General features: G+C 41.2%; 2 protein-coding genes and 1 non-coding gene across 3 annotated transcripts in view; 2 read left to right on the top strand and 1 right to left on the bottom strand.

Annotated features, from left to right (window-relative positions):
* The window catches only part of rhbdf1b (rhomboid 5 homolog 1b (Drosophila)), a 35,673-nt gene extending 29,235 nt beyond the window's left edge, over window positions 1–6,438 (bottom strand). Inside the window, exon 1 of the mRNA XM_070851511.1 lies at window positions 6,204–6,438. The gene's annotated coding sequence lies outside the window, so the exon portion shown is untranslated. The remainder of the gene's footprint in view (window positions 1–6,203) is intronic.
* A 4,339-nt stretch (window positions 6,439–10,777) lies between these two features.
* trnai-uau (transfer RNA isoleucine (anticodon UAU)) lies at window positions 10,778–10,871 on the top strand. The gene is made up of 2 exons: window positions 10,778–10,815; window positions 10,836–10,871. It is a non-coding gene; the product is annotated as a tRNA-Ile (tRNA).
* Window positions 10,872–12,584: 1,713 nt separating this feature from the next.
* Window positions 12,585–15,297, top strand: hbae4 (hemoglobin alpha embryonic-4). The gene is made up of 3 exons (XM_070851829.1): window positions 12,585–12,887; window positions 13,710–13,914; window positions 15,047–15,297. Exons 1-3 carry the CDS (start codon window positions 12,796–12,798, stop codon window positions 15,173–15,175), a joined length of 426 nt encoding a protein of 141 aa, XP_070707930.1. The 5' UTR covers window positions 12,585–12,795; the 3' UTR covers window positions 15,176–15,297.
* The last annotated feature ends 4,432 nt before the right edge of the window (window positions 15,298–19,729 follow it).

The raw sequence follows: 19,729 nt of genomic DNA, 5'->3' as shown, positions 1-19,729 counted from the left end.
TATGCTTTCTTTTGCTTTCTGTGTTGTCACTTTTTCAAAATTCAGCACCTCCATTGTAGGGGAGAAAGATGAGCCATTCCTATAAACTATTATACACAAATGGACTCGCAAAATCTGCGATAGAGAGCGTGCAGATAAAGTGACATTTAAAAAAAATCCTCTGATTATCAAGTCAAAGGTCATGCATCCACTCCTCTTGTCAAAATGTGAGTCTAAATATAAGCCGTATCTGCCATAAATTGTTAGATTTTTGTCTCTGTCTTGTAATGTAAGTCAGCAAACCCCACTATGCCAGATTGCTTAAATTTATCACTTTAGAATTTAACAGACAATATAAAGTGAATTCAACAAATATGCATTAGATCACATAGTAAAGAAAAGACACGGAACGAGAGACAGAGTGCAGAGTCGACAGGCAAGATGAGAAACAAAGAGAGCAGCTCAGCTGACCCTCATATGAAGCCGCTTTGTGTTAGCTGCATGGTGACAGGAAGGTCAGCGTCACAATAAGTGTCTACTCAAGTATGGCCTCTTCTGGAGACATGAATAGGGCTCCTCAGCAGCCATCCATCCCTCCCACCATCCCTCCTTCCTGCCGTCCCTCTGCGCTGCCAGCAGACTCATGCTGCGAGCTCCAATACAACAGCTTCCTCTGTTGGCTGGCTCTGTATGAAAACTTGATGGTAATTGCCCACAGATGCCACATTAGGGTAAGATAGCGGGGGGGGGAATTGGCCCTGAAAAGAATATCTAGAGGGAAAAATGGAGGTCATAATTGTGGTTTCAAAGAAACAGAGAGGAGTTATTCGGGAACTTTACAGACAAGTCTGGAGTCTCAGGAGACCTCTGGCCGGGGGACAGCATTGTCATTGCGGACACTGAAGAAGAGTTTGGAGACCAGAATATGCAACATAATGGGTGGATTAAAATTCCTTTTTGATGCGTAGTTTGCTATTCATCCAGGCTTTTTGTTGCAAGTTAAAGAAAAAGACAGAGGGTTCCTGTTCAAGAATTTATTGACATAATGCAAACTGTCAAATGAGAAAATTCTAAATGACAACATCTTTGCAATGGATATGGCTAGCATTACCAGCATAAAGCAAAAATACTGTTTTCCATCTCTGCAAACCAATTCCCCGGGGGATCAATTTAATGTTTTAATGTGTATTTGCATGTGGCCTTATAAATTGAATGGCCTGCTTTTGGTTTCATTTATATATACATATATATATATATATACACACACACACACACACACACACACACACACACACACACACACACATATATGTATGTATGTATATATATATGTATGTATGTATGTATGTATGTATATATATATATATATATATATATATATATATATATATATATATATATATATATATATATATATATATATATATATATATATATATATATATATATATATATATATAAATATATATATATACACACACACACACACATATATATAATAGTGGTCTGTAACAGCAGAATATTTAATCCAGTATCAGCTGATACATTCAGAAGCAGCTGTTTCTGTGTAAGTCAGCTGTTCAAAGACTCTTCCTTACATGTTCCTCGGGCAGTCTGGGAGGCTGTTTAAGCAGCTTCGACCCAGCAGCTTTGTTTTGACAAGCCGGACATTTCAAAATAGCTCCATGACCATAGATCTGCCCATGATTCCCCACCTCTGTCCCAGCTTTAACTCAATAATCCACTCATGACCTCCCAGTGACCCATCCATCCATACTTCCACCGTGCAGTCACCGATCCTCCTCGATGGTTTAGCCATCGACAATCTGTTTGATGTGAAATACTTTTTTTATTCAGGGCTCACAATCCCAGCAGCTGTCCTATTTCTGTCTCTATCACTGGGCTGGAAAAGCAAAACCAACAACTTTTGCACAGAGAAAAGATTAAGTAACGCAAACCCCCGCGATCTTTGAAATACAGTGATCTAATGTTTGTTTTTTCCATTGACTTTATTCTGTAAAGTAAAAATAGCAATGCATGTATGAGCTTGCCTTGTAGTGTATCTTTCTGTCATCCGTGATTGCGCTCTGGTGGCACAGGTTTATCTGTCATGCTGATAAGGCCACTCTGGTTTTGATTTGAAGTGATGATGTGTGGGAAAATGGGACAAAAAAAACCAAGAGCAATGAGGCAGTGACAGAAAAAAAAAAAAGGAAAACAGACATGATGAAAAAGAGAGAGAGAGAGGCGGAGAGCTGGAGAAAGAGAGAATTAAAGAAATCCCTGTCCAGATTGCTGCGGATCAGCTCAAATCTTGATCATTTGGTCTTTCAGGGGGCACAGAGGGTGAAACATGTGACTCAGGTGGGCAGGGCACACTGAGGACACTGATACTGTCACTTTTCACGCATAAGCTAAAAGAAGCAAAACACAGATCACACATCATACGATTGATGTATTGGTGTAAAAGCTGCACTGCATGTTTGCTCATGTGAACCAAATTGCCGCTGGACTCAGCATGCGTACATTTTCATAATAGTAAAAGTCAAGGGGTCACCAAAGTTAATACATTTCACCCCGAGGACGACATGAACGTCTCTACCAAATTCCACAGAAATCAATAGATGCAGAGGAATTTCACAAAAAAAACAAAAAAGTCAACCACTCGTGGCGCTAGAGGAAAAGTCCGAGTTTCACCAAAGTCAGCAGGATTACTGGTCTAGGGACTGCAGACTGATGCTACCATCACTCCATCACACTCAAGGGACATCACTCCTCTGTGGAACTGCTCACAATTAATAGACACATGGAACCTGTGTTAAAGGGATCACGTGGTTTAAGTCATTTATCGAGCAATACGATGAAAGTTTATGGTTTCAACTCACAAAATGTGAAGATTTTTGCCATTTTTCTATCGACCGATCAATGGGAGAAAGAAAGCTACGGGGGAGGATGGATGATTAGTCATCATTGCACAGTCAACACGCACGTTGTCTTCCTCTGCGCCATGTTCTACTTCTTGCGCTGTGCGAATGAACAGACGAACGAACAGACGGACGATTATTGGGCGCAAACTCTGTCACTGCACCGTCAACCTGTCAACACGCACACCTTTTTCTTCTACTGTTTTGTGTTCTTCCTTCTTGCAATCTCTCATATCAATCTCTCCCTCCAATCCAGACCTCCTCTGGTGGTGAATTTACAGAATCGCAGCACGATAAATACAAGAAGATAATGGATCAAGCGGGCATCATCTCCTTACAAAAGGGCAAACCAGCCAAACAATCGTCAGCCCTACTCTGTTTTATATCTTTGTAAACTGAATATTTTTGAGTTGCTGACTGTTGGTAAGAAAAACCAAACACTCTGAAGATGATCCCTTGGGTAATCAAAGCTGTTATGGGCTTTTTTATTGGACACCATCATAACTGATTATCACACAAGAATAAGAAAGAGAGATCCAAATGTCTCAGTTCTGCCAAACATGAACCCTCATAGGGCCTTATGTGGCCAAAATGGCACAAATACTTATGGATATGTGTTATGTTGCCAAGATATAAACAGCAATTTAAAGTTGAATAAGATATTGAGATAGAAGAGGGTCTCCTAGCGAACTCTGGCAGCTTCCTCCACAGTACTCCACAGGCTTCCCTGCTTTTGTCACATGTACTTTGGTCAAAATTCTATTCAAATGTCTCGACTATTTGTGTAATGACAAGTAGTGGGATAAAACATAAGACAGATAAACAGTGCAGCTTGTATGGACTGGAGAAGATCCACTCGTGGGCAAACTGCCATGAAAAATGCAATGTGAGAATGCTGGAGGGCTCCTGTAAAACCAAACCGGTTTTCCACCCCCTGCACCCAGCGGAGGGCTCCTTGCAAGCAGGAAGATGCGTTTCACTTGTCAGAGCAGCGGCTCAGAAATAAACCGGCTATTGTCACCACTGCGTCTATTCTAACCTGTCTAAACACGCTTAACACAGCGCGCTGTGTGTCAGAAGAAAGAGACAAAGAGGTTAAAAAAAAACACCTGCACACAGAAGCCATGCAGCCACTTCTGGGGCTCAGAGAGTGACGACGAAACAGCAGATAAAAATCTTTCAGGATGCCGTCAGCTTCCTGTTTAGAGAGGTGTGTGTGTGTGTGTGTATGTGGTGACTTTCGGTTTTAAGCTTAGATTGAAATCATTAAGCTTATATTTAGGTTCAGCTAAGGACAGTTGAAGTTGAAGAGTAATTTTTCGCTCTTTTATAATTAATATATATATAAATATACATTTATAATTTATAATTTTCTATACCTAAGTAATTGATTATTCCTTTAGTTGATTTCTCATACAAAACACCAAACTTTAGCTTGTTCCACTTCTCAGATTAGATGATTTGCTACCTTTCAATGATTGTTTATGTAATAATAAACTGAATATCTTTGGGCTTTGGAGTCAAATCAGCATGTAGGCTGGAGAGAAAACTACATTTGGTGACAAATGTCTTTTTTTGTCTGAAAAACAAGGTAAACTGGGAAATTGTAACCTGCAATGTTCATATTTCACTATTCTAAAGATCTGACAATGAATTTAGAAAACCAGCAGCCGATTAATCAATAATGAAAATAATCAGTTAATCATAACAGCTTTCACATACTGTGCTAAACCTCGGGCCCATTCAGCCCCATTTACTTCCTAAAAGCACAACTGGACAAACCACTGGAGATTTAGTGGGTAAAATGTAAAACCTTTGTCATGTTTAGCAGAAACGTTTAACATAAATGTACAGATTCAGGTTTACTTCAATAATTGCGTCTTCCCTCCCCAAAATAAAACGTTCAATCAACAGCTGATGTCGTCTGCAGGTGCATCAGTTTCATTACATCTTTGAACCTAAAGCACAGGCAACAAGGTGCCTCCACCAGCTACAGCAGTGTGACATGGTGCGGAAAGGAGCGCGAGACTTTGTACAATTATTGCCTCTTTGCTGGAAAAGAATTTTGAATTATTTCGGAGGAGGAAGCATCTCATGATGGGATGAGTGCACTGGAAAAGTATCTACAGTCACTAAAAGAGTGGGTGGATGCTGGTCGGAGTCGAAGAATACAGTCTGGACGGTCCACACTGATACATATATATATATATATGTGTGTGTGTGTGTGTGTGTGTGTGTGTGTGTGTATCAACTCAGCAGTGCAGGTCACAGGTTCAAATCCCGGCCACAAATCCGGCCTCCCTCAGTAGGACGTATGACCGGCTGCTCCAGGTGTGTGTGTGTGTGTGAGTGTGTGTGCGTGCGTGCGTGTGTGTGTGAGTGAGTGTGAGTGTGTGTGTGTGTGTGTGTGTGTGTGTGTGTGTGTGAGTGTGTGTGTGTGTGTGTGTGTGTGTGTGTGTGTGATCCTGCCATCTGGCCCCAGAAGTCTGCTTCCTACGATCTTTCCAAACAGGAAAGCCAAAACAAATCCTTGATGACACGGGTCAGTAGTTTAATTGTCTCTGAGGGATTTCTGCTCAGCCAGCGACCGAAAACTGCCCCTTTCATCTCTACAGCACCGGAGCCTGAAGCCCTCTCAATCAGTTTATCTCTCTTAGAACCTGAGTGTGTGTGTGCGTGCAACTTTGACTAGATTTATGAGAGCATTTTAGAGCAGAAAAATATAGTTAGCTGGAGGTATTGATGCCTTATGCTCTCTTTCTCCATTATACACCTCATTAGATCGGTATTGATGCCTTGGTCTTCCATAGCAGAGGCATCAATAAAGCAAGATGGGTCATGGGAAGGAGAGACCCCTGGCATTAGGAACCTATGCTTATGTGTATGTGTGTGAGTGTATGTGTGTGTGTGTGTGTGTGTGAGAGAGAGAGAGAGAGAGAGAGTAAAGCTCAACACACACACCTGTCCCTCTCACTTTCAGCATTTAGCTCCTGTCATTGCCAACCTGACCTGAGGCTTCACAATAACATGGCACTTTAACGTGGAAGACTTGGAAGTCAGCCCAGATGTGTAAAACTCTTCCTGTAAGTACTCATCCTGGCACCCATGGGTCTCCCCTGTGAGCCTTGGGAGACCCCACCCAGGGACCCCCTTGTGTGCTGCAGCGCCGTTTAAAAAGAAAAAAAGAAAAACCCTGCAAACGCGCAGCCAGCTCGGTGCTCACAGCGAGGTGTGCACGCACCGACAGCCGGGGTGAGGAGCGACGAGGCTGGGTGTGACACACACTGATGCCCCGCTTACCTTCAAGCTGCGTCTGGTTCTTGCAGCCCGACGGCTCCACCGGAGAGATGCTAACACTTCATAAGTTATCCCCTCCGCACATCACCATGTGGCCCGAGGAAGAGTAGTTTCACTATCAAGAGCTCCAGATGTTGGAGAGGGCGGTGCTCGCGTCCCGTCCAGATGTAAAATGTGAGCCGGATCACAGATTTGCACGCCGGGTCCTCTGCAGCTGTCCGCCCGCCGCACCGGCTCAGAGTTTGGGTGACACTGTGGAGTGACTCCCGGTCCGCCCACGGTGCTGCTGCTGCTGCTGCTGCTGCTGGATGACAGCACAGACCGACCGACCGACCGACCGACTGACTGACTGGCGCTCCGCCGGCTGACCCTCTGGCGCCGCCTATCGGTGATACCGAGCAACTGCAGGTAGCTGTTTCGTTGCAGGCTTGTTGCAACGTTACATACTTTTTATATAATTGAGTAGCAGCAAAGAGAAGCTGCTTTCATTGTTAAAAATCAGCTATAAAACAATAAAAGCTAGTGTCGTGTGTGGCAATAACTACAATAGACCTTACTGATTAAATAGATATTAAATATGCCACTGGATATTGGTTTTTATGTTTTTGTTTCTTTAGACACAAATTTCACTTATTCAAGTTGAATATTTTACAAGATCAGCCCAAATAACTAAAAGCAGCTCTAAAAATAGTAAAACTATGTCAACTAATGTTATATTCTGACTGTTTAGTCACTGTTTCGTTGGGTTGGTTGTTTCAGACTCTTAAACATTTCTCAGTTTTTGCTCTTGACAGCAAATTTGAGTCTGAAGATTTTCTACAGTGAGGCCTAAGTTAAAGCTCAGTCCTCAGAAAAAAGATATTACACATGTTGACAGATGTGTCCAACCCTCAGGAATGATAATGTAACCTTAAACTGTCCAAGTGTTCTTGCTTTGAGAAGGACTTTGAGGACAAGAAGAGCCAGACGCACATGTGTGGGTCCGCTGGTCACCTGGTGCTCGTTTATTGTCCCACATCTTTTTCCCCAGCCTGCCGCAGGGCTTGACGCACAGGCAGACGGATGAATGCTCACATTGATGGGTTAAATGCAATTAAAAATACGTACGTCTTTGGCTCCGTGTTTGCTCTGCCTTCACCTGAACTAAATGTCACCGTTTGTCACACTGAACAGATGAGCATGGACGTGTGAAAGTTAGGTACTTTCCATTCAGAAGCCTGAGGAACTGAGCCGCTGCACACACACATGAACACACTCTGACACTCTGACTGTAGTTTCTGTTGCTTAAAGGACACTTCTGTTTCTACATGTTTTAGTCTGACTTATAGGCAGCTTAAATATTTGTAAAAACCAAGCCAGGGGCATCAAATATAATAAAGTAATACGCTGCAAATGTCTGGTTACTTTCTCTGAGGGACTCTTTGGAAACGCCCTTGTATTTTAGCCAGGCTTTTTGGTCTGAAGACTCTATATGAGCACAGGTGGGCGGTGCTGCAGTTTGCAGATTGGAACAGTTTCCCCTGCAGGGTCGGTGTCCTGTTCCTCCAGCCCCCCCCCCCTGGATCTTCTGACTGTCCTCACCGCAACGCTCAGTCATTGCCACAATGTGGACGTCAGATGTGAAAAGACACAGCTCAGTACAAAGGATCATTTCTGTGGTTATAGATCGCTCCCTATACAAGCCCGGCCAGGTGTCTGTGGGTGTGGTGGAGATGCATTCTCACTCTTGGTGTGGTGGTAAATACCTGAAAAAATAAAGGAAAGTCACCAGTACTTTTGTTAGCCATTAATAACAACTGCAGCCAGTTAGGCAGCGACGTGTGGTTTGTCTGTGGAAGGATGCTGCCAAAACGGCTGCAAATGATTTCCTGAGATTTATTTGAGGAAAATACAAAAAAAAAAGCTTTCCGTGCATTTGTTCACAAATATTTTCACACAATTTGCCCATCAAACACCCAGTTTGCTCTTTTTTATCTTCAAATCTGATGCATATGTTTATCCCCCATAGTTTGATAGTTGCTCTATGTCACAAAAGCTGTGAGTGCAGAACACAGACATCCTGCTGACAGCGAGAAGAGCAATATGAAAGCTGAGTGTGTTGTCACATACTTGATTTCCTCTCAAAGAAGAAAAAGAAAAAAGATTTTCACTGAGGTTTGCCATGTGACGCTATCTGTTTCTCTGTTAAAGGCAAGTTTCCTCTAAAGAAGCACCTGACTTTGTGCATTCACGTTTTTTTTTTATCTCCATTCTCTGCAGGCACCAGAAATCTTGCTGTTTTTGGAGGGTTGAACTAAAAAAACCAACGGAGGGCTGCAGACTCGTAGCTTTCTTATCAGTGCACACAAGGCAGAAATTTGCATAGTGCAGATGACAGGGAAAGATCAAGATTAGGAGAAGTTGAGTCTCAGTGGGAGATTTTCACTAAGAGCATCATGGGAGCATTGCTTTGGCCCCATAAAGTCTGACTTAAGTACACAGGGAGAGACTGGATGGAGCGCTACCATTAAAGAGTCTTACTCTTATAGACAGGGGAGCTGGTCCTGCATGATAACTAAAGCCTGGTCAGGATGGGATTTTAGCAAACTTTGTTTTAATCTCTGTTACTGGTTTTAAGAGCTCCGCTGTGCACTTTAAAAAAAAAAAAAAAAGAGTCAGTCCTCTACAAGCTGTGTATTAGTCTGCTAGAATCTCACAAACGCTATGGTCTCATCTTCTTCAGTGACGTTAGGGACTGTATGAAAGTTATTCAGATAGTTGGTGAGGTTAGAAAATAGTGTGTTTTAGTTTATTTTTTTCTTTTTATTACAAGGAAGTTGTTCTGATATTTGTTTGGGAGCATCTTTAATTTCCATGCCTCAGATTTGACCTTCGGGATCCTTGGGGCCTTTGAAGGAGTTCCCGCAGGTCCAATGAAAACTACTTTCATCTAACTATAATTCCGTTGACTATGAATTAGCCCAGTGAGAGAAAGTTTAAAATGTATTTCCAAACTACTAGATAACAATTTGCCAGTAACTCTGAAGCAGGATTCCTCAATTTGACATAGAGACACAAAAAGCTTTTTCGGTTTTAAGTCACAAAGTTAAAAATAGCTGTGTGTGTTTAAGGTCTCCCTAAAAAAAGCCCACTTGGTGAATATGTTGAATGATTCGATGTGTATGTGTGTGTGTGCAGGTGTGTGTGTGTGTGTGTGTATATGTTGAGGTTTCCGAGCATCGCAGAGAGACCACATTTCCTCCTGCTGCCTGCTCATGATGCAAGGTGCTCGGGCCTCAGCTGTTAGACACGTTGAGTCACCCAAAATGGGGGAGAGATTTTAACTTCATCTGGAGTTTCTGAGGAGGTTTGGTGCATTTTCGTTTCAGTCTGAGAGGATTTTGTGCCAGCTGTACTTTCAGCACTTTGTTGTGCTGCACACTGAGTGAGAGTCACGTTACGTGCAGGACATACAGAGAGCTGCTTTCCTTTTGTAAAAAACTGATTACAATGCGTAGCTGCAGGAAACAAGCTTTAAGGATAATCAGCTGGGGCAGGAAACAGGAGAGAGGCATTCAGGCTTTAGGACGCTTTTATAGACTTTACAGGGAAAACTGTCCAATCAAATGAGGAGTTAATATGTACCATTTTCAGCCTGCCGACTTTGATTCCTACTATTGTGGATCAGAATTACACTGGAGTAGAAACAAGCTTGTAGACACTGACCACTCTGTATGCTGAAGCTTCTTCAAGCGACAGCACACACAGGATCATATGACTGTCTTTATCCTTTAGACCCTCTGAGTGTTGATTTAAAAGAGTTGGAGTATTTCTGGAGAGATTTTAACATCAGAAAAACATCTATTATAGAATCTCATATCATGGAAAACTCCAGTATTAGGAGAAACAGTATTCACCCATAATGTTCTGCATCATAGCGCCACCTTGTGGATGTATAAGGTAACAAAGGAGTAAAAGAAATACAGTATTTTAAACAGGTTAATTAAGCACATTTGCTCAAGTGCTGTACTGTACAAATTTGAGGTACATAGACCTTATTTGAGTTTTTTCTTTTAGTGCCACTTCCATAGAGTTGGTTCAGATTGAAATATTGTACTTTTTGCTCCACTAAAGTCATTTGACAGCTTGATGATGATTTTGTTATATATCAAACATAGAACTCTCTGCTGAACTTACAAGATACAGCAAGTTTTACAGGAGTTTTAGGCTGTCATGTCATGTTGATCAATGGCTCTGCCAGTGAGACTGAATTTCCTTTCATTAGACCTTCAGCTGTGTGGCTGTCACAAGGAGGGAGACCACACAAGAAATTTATTGAAAACAACAGTAATTTATCAAGATTGAGGTTAACACAAATTAACAAAGCGGGTCTGCAATGCAAGCAGTGCATGGATGTGTGGTGGAGATGCTGAACCATATGCGTGCATGTAGTCTAAAGGCCTCAGGTGATCTGAATCAGCTGATGACCCCCCCCCCCCACTGCCAATCAGCTGTCTGCTGAAGTAGACCAGGGCAGCCTCCAAGGCAGTGGGAGGGGGCGTCTGGTGTTAGACAAGATAGTGAAAACACATCTGTGGGCTCCAGTGGCGCAATCGGTCAGCGCGCGGTACTTATAAGACAGTAACCTGCAGAGTGATGCCGAGGTTGTGAGTTCGAGCCTCACCTGGAGCAGGGAAGTGGAAGTTTTACCCGCAGGAGGTGAAGTGAAACTACAACATGATGATCGCTAATAAGTCAGAAGAAGACGGAGTTGAGATAGGGCCTTATACCTTCACTCTCTGAGCGTCTCTCATGTGTCAGTCGGTTCAGTTCACTTCAGAAAAGCCACCAAATGTGTGATGATGTTTCTTTCTTGGTTCACCTTTGTTTCCATAACTGCAAAAAGTCAACATTAACAGTGGCATTAAAGCAAATAAGCATTTGTTTCCCACACAAAAATGAGAATTATGTAGGAAAAAACACCTCCAATACTGATTCTAGCTTTTTGGGAAAACAAAAGTTAAAGTACAGATTAAAGATACTTTCCTCATACTTGATATCACATTAGCTGTGCGACCAGCCCACCACACTGAGACAAATAGCATGACTGTGCATTTTTTGTTGAACTAATTATGCTGAGTCAGACCTCTCCACTGCACTGGGTGAGGTCTGGGACATTAAGAATTGTGTTTCTTTTAATTAAAAGAAACAAGCTTGCAGCTGTACACCATCAAACACATCCATCAGTGCTGATATGAAACCTCACTGGAAACTTGTTTGCTGCGTGTGTTGGGCACATGTGAGGAATTGGAGAAGGTAGGAGGGGGGGGGGGATCATGCAAGGTCACCTTAGTTACTGTGGAGCTGTAGAGAGCCACTCGATAACCAGTGAGGCTTCCTTCCCAGCCTCCCCAAACTTTTACTCTCTTGTCTTTATCTAGGTTGATATGTAGTTGGACAATGTCGAGCAACGGAGTTTCAGTTTTCGCAAAATCACCCTAAAAACTCTGACTGTTTAATTTTACTTGTTACATGATAAATCCATACTGGGAGTCTTATAATGAATAATCCCAGTGACATGATATCATCACTTTTCTATTCATGGTGCAGCTCCAGACTAAACATGAGCCTGAAGAACAATGGTTGGATCATGAATGGGGCAAAGTGGGAGACTGCCAGGGTCACTGAGAGGCAATTAGTATGTAATAATGTGATTAACGGTAACCTTTTGTGGAGATGACTTCATCATTTCAGCTGATTTTGGTGCGTGTTCCTGAATTAGGCCTAAACGTTAAATTAGACAACAGCAGTGCAAACCTCCAGGCTATAACTAACACAAAAGCCTGACTAGTAGACACACACTGTGTCCTCTGGTCCTCACAGCAGTATCTGATGCAGGCTGGCCTCACACCCACTGTCCCCTGACCAGCAGCTTATGGGGCTGCAGATAGCAGCAGCTGACACTTTATCTGAAGGAGCCTCCTCCACACTGATGAAGCTCCTCACTCACATCCAATAATCTCTGTCATGAAGAAGACTTTTTTCAAGAAATGCCCCAAAAAATGTTTAAGAGTTGAACAATGAAAGATTGCAGCTTAAGGATGTAATAAAGGTGAACTTTCCTTATTGAAGTACTTCTATTTTTTAGCGTTTATTTACTTATTTCAACATATATAAAGCCTAAATCTGCTAAAATCCTCATCAACAGACAAAACAATATGTGAGCTAAAGAGCCATCATCTGGACTCCCCGCAGCATCCAGCAGCTGCACCCTTGGGTCAGCCTCATGAATGTTAAGGTGGACGTACCCAGTCGTGACGCACATGAGGCGGCAGATAGCGCAGCGGTGCGGAGCCCCCACCCTGCACCCCGCACCGGCTGCTGTCTGATAACACACAGCTGAAAAACAACACCATTACGTTACACCTCGTGTCCTCCACACAAGGAAGGAATTATTTCTTCATCTCTTTCACTCACCTTCCGCGTTTTTGCGCTCATGCGGTGATCACAATGGTCGATTGACGCCTTTTACGCACGCGTTTGTCGCCTGTCGCGAGTGTCATTGGATGATATTCAGCCGCAGTTTAGTCTCCAGGGTTGAGTGCAACAGGCTGCCATGCTCTCAAAGAGGGAGAAGGAGCTCATTGCAGAAATATGGGGAAGACTGACTCCTGTGGCGGAAGATATTGGATCAGACGCGCTTCTTAGGTTGGTTTAAACTCATTTCCGAAATAAAAGCTGTCTGTGTGTTTGAAATAAACTGTTCATACAATTCTCATGAGAGAGAATTTCTCATTTAATACCAAGGAGATGTTGAACTGATAAAAAGTTTAAATGGATAGTTGTTGTAGTCACTTCTCCTCCACAGAGGCACTACGTAAGAATAGATGGTCTGTCAGCCTTTATCAAGTTATTGACATTTAGAACTACAGACTATTGTGGCTATTAAGCATTAGTAAACTATCAACTATGCATTGGATTAAATTTTGACTAATGTTGGTGATACAGGATCAGTGTAGTGAAATGTTATGATGATGGAGGTGGTGGCGGCAATAAGAAGCAGTAAAAGTGGCCAAAATCAGTGTTTCAGTTACAAAAGAGCATCATTGCCAGTGGTGGAGGAAGTATTCAGATCCTTTATGCAAGTCAAACTACTAATACCACACCATAAGTCCTGCATTCAAAAGTGTAGAAAATATCATCGGCAAAATGTACAAAAAGTGTCACATGTGAAAGCAATTCTAATTTAACTACTCTATATTCTACTTTAATCTACAGCAATGCATCATGGTCTGTAAGAACATCGCATTTTCCAGCTGACCCACACATAAAGTAACTTTTAATCCTTCAGTTTATCAGAAAAATTCAAAATCAACAGATTTGGACATCCGTGGTTTTTACTGGTCAGGAAGGGTGACAGGTAACTGAAGCTGTCAGACAAATGTAGTGGGGTAGATGTACTTAGTTACATTCCACCACAGAAATCCTGATTCATTCAGACTCATTTCATTTTTCCCGACTCTTCCGCAGGATGTTTAGCACTTTCCCAGGCACCAAGACATATTTCTCCCATCTAGACATCAGTCCTCGCTCCCCTCACATGCTCTCTCACGGCCAGAAGATCGTCCTGGCCATTGCAGAGGGAGCCAAAGACATCAGCCAGCTGACCGTCACCCTGGCTCCCCTGCAAACCCTTCACGCCTACCAGCTCCGGATAGACCCCACCAACTTCAAGGTGCCTCGGATCACACTGAGAGTGACGTCTGATTAATTGTTGCGTCCTAAATGAATGAGTTTTTGCAAACTAAAATCTCCTCACGGGGTTTAATCCTTCTTATCATGTTCTGACTTATATGTTTCTCGCCACAGCTCATGCAGCTGCACACTCACTGCCAGTGTTTATGCAGCAGGCATTTATTTACCACGTGTGGAGAAATAACACACCGACACACATTTGGGAAGACAAAATATTGTAGAAAATACAGTTGCTTTCATTCCATAAAAACCTATAGAATTAAACGTACATTCAATATAGAAAAAAAAGATTTTTCAAAATACTGAAACATACGTGTATAAGGAGTCTACACATATCCTAAAGATGAATTTGAAATGCTGAACTTATCGTTTTCTGTATGACAGATCAGGACATTTGTAGCTGCATGCATTGGGTTTCAATTAATATGTTATCTACGTTCATAATCTCCAATATTTTTCTCACTGACAAAGTCGGGCTAATGCACGTCTGACCAGGCTACATTCAGTTATGAAGTAAATGGAAGAGATTCAGAGCCGATTTCGGTATCACGTTTTAACGATTTAGCTCCTGCATTTAGCTTGCTGTTCCAAGTAATACCTCTCACCCATTTTCCCTCCTTTAATTTCTCCCATCACATAAAAACAGTAAAAAATACTGTTCTGCTTCATCGTCTGAGCTCATAAAACCATTTTTTCAGCTAAGTGAGAATAATCAGCTCACAGATATCCGCACAGGCCAAAACATCTTATTGTTATCCCTTATTAAAACTGTGCTAATTAAGTGACACATTTCTCTGTTCTAACCCACAGTTCATAACAGCTGTTTTTAGACTGGGAGACAGAGGCCTTAATAGTCCCTCCATAAGGGGTGGTCTTAAATACTTGAAGTATATCAGATGGGTGCACACCACAAAACAAGCTAGATGAAAAGTACAACATCTGGATTTGCATGCAAAACCCTCATAAAACCCTTTTAATCCTTATTTTACTGATATCCAGGTATGTTTTTGTGAGCCTTGGAATGTTAATTTGATTCTTGTAAACAGAACTGAGGCCCAGACGGGATCAGCATCCAGACCTTTGTCAATAACAAACCTTTGCCTTCTCTGCAGCTTTTCTCACACTGTATGCTCGTCACCCTGGCCTGTCACATGGGCGAAGACTTCACGCCAGTAGCACACGCAGCTATGGACAAGTACCTGTCAGCTTTTGCAGCCGTGCTCGCAGAGAAATACAGATGAGAGCCAGCCACGTGTTCTTAGGAAGTATACAAGCCATTTCTGATACTATATGATGTGAAATATTTATGTATGTGTGGATGTTATGGTGCAATGTTTTATAATAATAAAAATGTGCAATGTTGTTTTGTGTGACTTTAAGGCGGGACACTGTAGGTGAACAGGGTAAAAAGTTTAATACATGTCAGCATGAAACTCCACCAGATGATCACTCAGATTATGACAAATAGATTTTATAGTACAAGTTCTCTGAAATGTTATGTTTAAACATGCAAGAGATGCATTATCTAATCAAAAATGCAATTATTTGCATACATTTCCAGAACAGAAATCTGATAAAGCCATGTTCAAAGTTCTTGTTTCATTTTGTTGACATATTAGAGTTAAAAGTTTTTACAGAGGACACTTTGGACATTTTCCTTTTTTAAATCAGAACATGAACAAACTACTTTGTAAAAACCTTCTGTATTTAGATTGGGAGAAAACTGGAAAGTCTGGTGCACGTTGGTGCTACTTAAGTGGAGATTTCTGTCTAAGAAAATACAAATTTTGAGAAAATAGCCTCTAAAGATAAGAATTTAAAAGGAAATCTGCAGATATTAATAGAAAAAGTGTAGTAAAATCAACATAAATGTGTAATCTGGCTATTTTATTTCAACTATTCAGAAAGAAGACATGTAATGGAAGCAAAATAACCCAAAACCTCAAAATTGACCATCGAATGAAAAACAGTATTTTTGTCTGTAGTGTCTCATCTTACAGAACCAAACCTGTTAGCATGTTTGTTAGCATGTTTAATCCCATTAACTACAGCAGCAACCTTTTACTGCATGATGATGACAAACTGAGGTGACTTCTGCAGCGTGTAATCTAGTTTAGACTAATGCATTTGGACAACCAGCAGACTGACCTGGTTATACTGCAACAGAAAAAGGTTTAAAAGGGTCTGACTTTCTTTTTCAAAATAATGCTTCAAAATGATATAAGAAATGCAAAACCTGACCGATTTAATCATCAATTGATCATCATAATCATCACTTGATTTTACAATAAACTTTTAGGATATTGTATTTCAAATAGACTTTTTAAGCCACTACACAGAAGTCCTCAAATAAAAGAAAAAAAAATTAACATCAGCAATTTCGTGACAACTGGACAAATTCCAAAATGACCGAAAGCCAAAAACAAGCCTGAGAACATTCAATCTGCCACTCCAGTCCAGAGGGTGGCGCCAGTGCGCCCATAAGTCTTGGTAACGTCATTAAACCGATAGAGGAAGAAGAAGAAAAAGAAGAAGAAGAAGAAGGAGAAGCGACCGTAGAAGAAGAATTCAAATGTTTATTTTCTATGATATGATGATAGCGCTGTCTATTACTTCCACTGAAGTGCATTTGGTCTGAGTTTTTATTCGGTTTTACCACTAACAATTTATTATGCGTGTTCAAATGCGTCTAATATTTCGTTGTTTTCGTGTGTAGGTGGATTTTTCCAAGTTTTGTAAACTTTAGCTTGTTTGGCAATTGTAGCTAGTAGGTTAGCTAGCTAATTAGCATTAGCTAATTAGCATTGAGGGGGGTTCCGGGATGGTGGTGAGATGTAATGTCCGGGACATTGCTGTAATAGCACCAAGAAGCTGTGGACCTTCCCGACTGACCGTGTGCGGGCTCTCCGATGCTCCTCCAGGCTAAAACTGTGGGCCCTCCACTTCTCCCCGGAGCGTTTCACCGACTGCACGCCGGCTTCACTCTGCCGAAGACGCTCTTCCAACAACACCGGAGGGTCGGTGAGTCAAAGTCACTTAGTTTAGCTGGGCTTTAAATCCCCGTGTGAGAAGAAGTTACGTTTTTATCTGCTTCAGTTTAAAGTTAACGCCAGTTTAAACTGTAAATCAGAGGAGTTGGTCAAATTAGAGTAGATTTTAAATAGTGAGTTTTAAAGCATTTAGCAACCTTATGTCAGGAAAAGCCCATTTTAAATGCAAATAACCAGAAGTTCAACAAAGACTCAGACCCTATGAGCCCTTTGTAGTTTTATCTTGCTGTAAAAACTCAGCCTCTGTTCACTCAGTCCAAACCCTGTAAAGATGAGGGCTGCCATGCTGTGGGACAGACTGCTCAGGTCAGAGAAGCACAATGTCACAACACAAGCTAACAGGAAGCTCTTCAAGCACAATGAAGGCGAGTTCATCCTCTGCTCAGTTAGTCCATAAAGACCCGAGTGTTGGGCTCTGAAATACTGAACACCCTCTGCTTTGATATAAGGAAATCATGGGTTCATTAGTACAATTGTCAATGATTGATTAATCTAAAACTTAAGTATGGTTGGTACAAGTGTGTTTTCATTGTATCTCATTGTGACCAACACCACTATTGAGACCATGAAATTCAACAAACAAAACTGAAATCAAAGTCATTACTGAAGTTACAGTTGCTGTTTTTGCACAGTCTTTGCATAACATGTCTGTTGTTCACTCACAGCAACAAAAGCCGGGGCCCGCACGTGAAGAGGTGTAGATTCGAACCACGCTCGTGACCTGATGATCACTCACACAACTATAATAATGAGACTGAGACTGCAGCAGCTGCTGACAGGTGCCTAAATAGACTGAATACACTGCTTTCATGTTGCTACTTGAGCACAGCATTTTTCTTTATCAGGTATGATTTCCCTGCTGGGGATCTAATTTATTTGGTCTTGTCTTTAACCCAGACAGCAGGCCTCTGTAGTGACGGTATCCTTTACACCCAGAGAACAAGTAAGGCCAAAAACTGCTATTGTATATATACTGTTATTGTCAGTCTTTAAGTAGTTTGTAAGTGTGTTTGTTCACAGCCCTTTATCATCCAGAGCTCTAACAAGTGGAAGGATGTGTGACATGCTAATGCACAACACATACTGATGAATTTATTTGTGTCATTTTGGAGTTCTTAATATTACAAGAACAAAACAATACATTAATTTATTTCTGTTTACTCGTAGTGAAAGTACACTTCTGCTATTATCTGTATTTAGCCGTCTGGGCAATGTTTTTAAAAATAAGGAAGAAAAATAAAATTTGAGTAAAAATATCAGGCGTTTGACCTTTTTATTTTTCCTTTTTCCAAAGTTTTGATGATTTTTGCTACAGTGCAAGTTGTCATTGCGGGAATGTGGGATTTAACTTCACATCCGAACCTTGTTGCTTGCAGGAAAGTCCAATCCTGTAGGTTTTGTGCAAACTGCTGATCTCAGGAGTAAATTTTCAGTGTCATATGATTTAAAAAAATAAATAAATAAATAAAATCATAGTTGGTCCCACTTGCAGGTGACCTGTTACTGTGTACATTAAAATCCACATTGAAACTGTTGCCTGTGCTGCAGTATGTATAAGATAATTATATAAGTTATTGTCCCAAGACAAAAGATTTAACTTTGTTTGAGGGTTAATGTTAGGTTTGTAGTACTGAGGGTCCCCACGCGATATCAATCCCTCAATTCCAGTTTAAATTTTTATTCAACTCCAAACATTGATTTTTGATGATCTTTGCTCTCTATAAAATCTACGTAGTTTTCCTCTTCTGCATAATGAAAGCCGACAGTATAATGATTGTTTTATGTTTACAGTATATATGTTTGAGTAGTAAATAGTGAGCTGTCTGCAATAAACTACAGGTGAGTGCGGAGCTGTCAGTGGTCCTGAAATTCTCTTGTTATAACTCTGGAGCTGTCTGTGGTGCTGAAATAAGCAGCGACTCCGATCCCTCTGGGAAAAGTAGCACCGTTCTGATGACATACTTTAAAGACCTTATTTCCTAGTGGCTCCATTAACTGGTCTGCTGACTTTTTTTCTACATAATCCAAAAAAGTCTGTGCTTACAGCTCTACGTGATTTTAAATATGTGAAACCACGACTTTCAAATAAACTTTTACCTTACTGCCAAAAGAAACATGTCACTGGAATGAGTTGATTTAAAAAAAAACCTAAAAAGTGAAATGTTGTACTAACACTACTAAATCTACAGCTGATCTGAAGATCCTGAAGTTGAAAGAGAAGTCCCAAGACTTCTTTTACTTTTATAAGACTTTTTTTGCCAGCATGTTTGTCTGTCTAAAATGATAAATGTGTATTTCTGATAGTTTCAGAGAAAAATGGTAACAAAAAACCCTTCAAACATTTTCCTCGTTTTTATGTTTTTGAATTGTCTTTGCCTTTATATCTTCTTTGTTCTATCCTCATATGTTACATCATGAAGTAAACCCCTCATGCTGGTGAGCAGCAAGAACTGTGGATTTGAAACGAAATGCTCAACAGCAGCAGATAATCTGCCCTGTCCGCAGTGGTGACGCTTGTTTCTCTCGGCTGAATGAAGATATCATTCCCTCCTCTGTCAGGTGTCCTTATGTGGCTTTGAGCTGCAGCCTTCAAACCGGGGCAGCGACAGAGTTTGAGCTCTTATCTGTTTTAAACTGCAGCCTCAGATAATCCAAGTGTGAGATGAGTTCAGGCCTCACACGGAAAAACAAGACCTCAAAACCTTCAATCAACCAATGGGATTCTTTTAAAATGTTCCAAACTTT

The sequence above is a fragment of the Pempheris klunzingeri genome, chromosome 20, assembly GCF_042242105.1.
Source record: "Pempheris klunzingeri isolate RE-2024b chromosome 20, fPemKlu1.hap1, whole genome shotgun sequence".
NCBI lineage: Eukaryota > Metazoa > Chordata > Actinopteri > Acropomatiformes > Pempheridae > Pempheris > Pempheris klunzingeri.
This window is presented reverse-complemented; position numbering and strand designations above follow the sequence as displayed.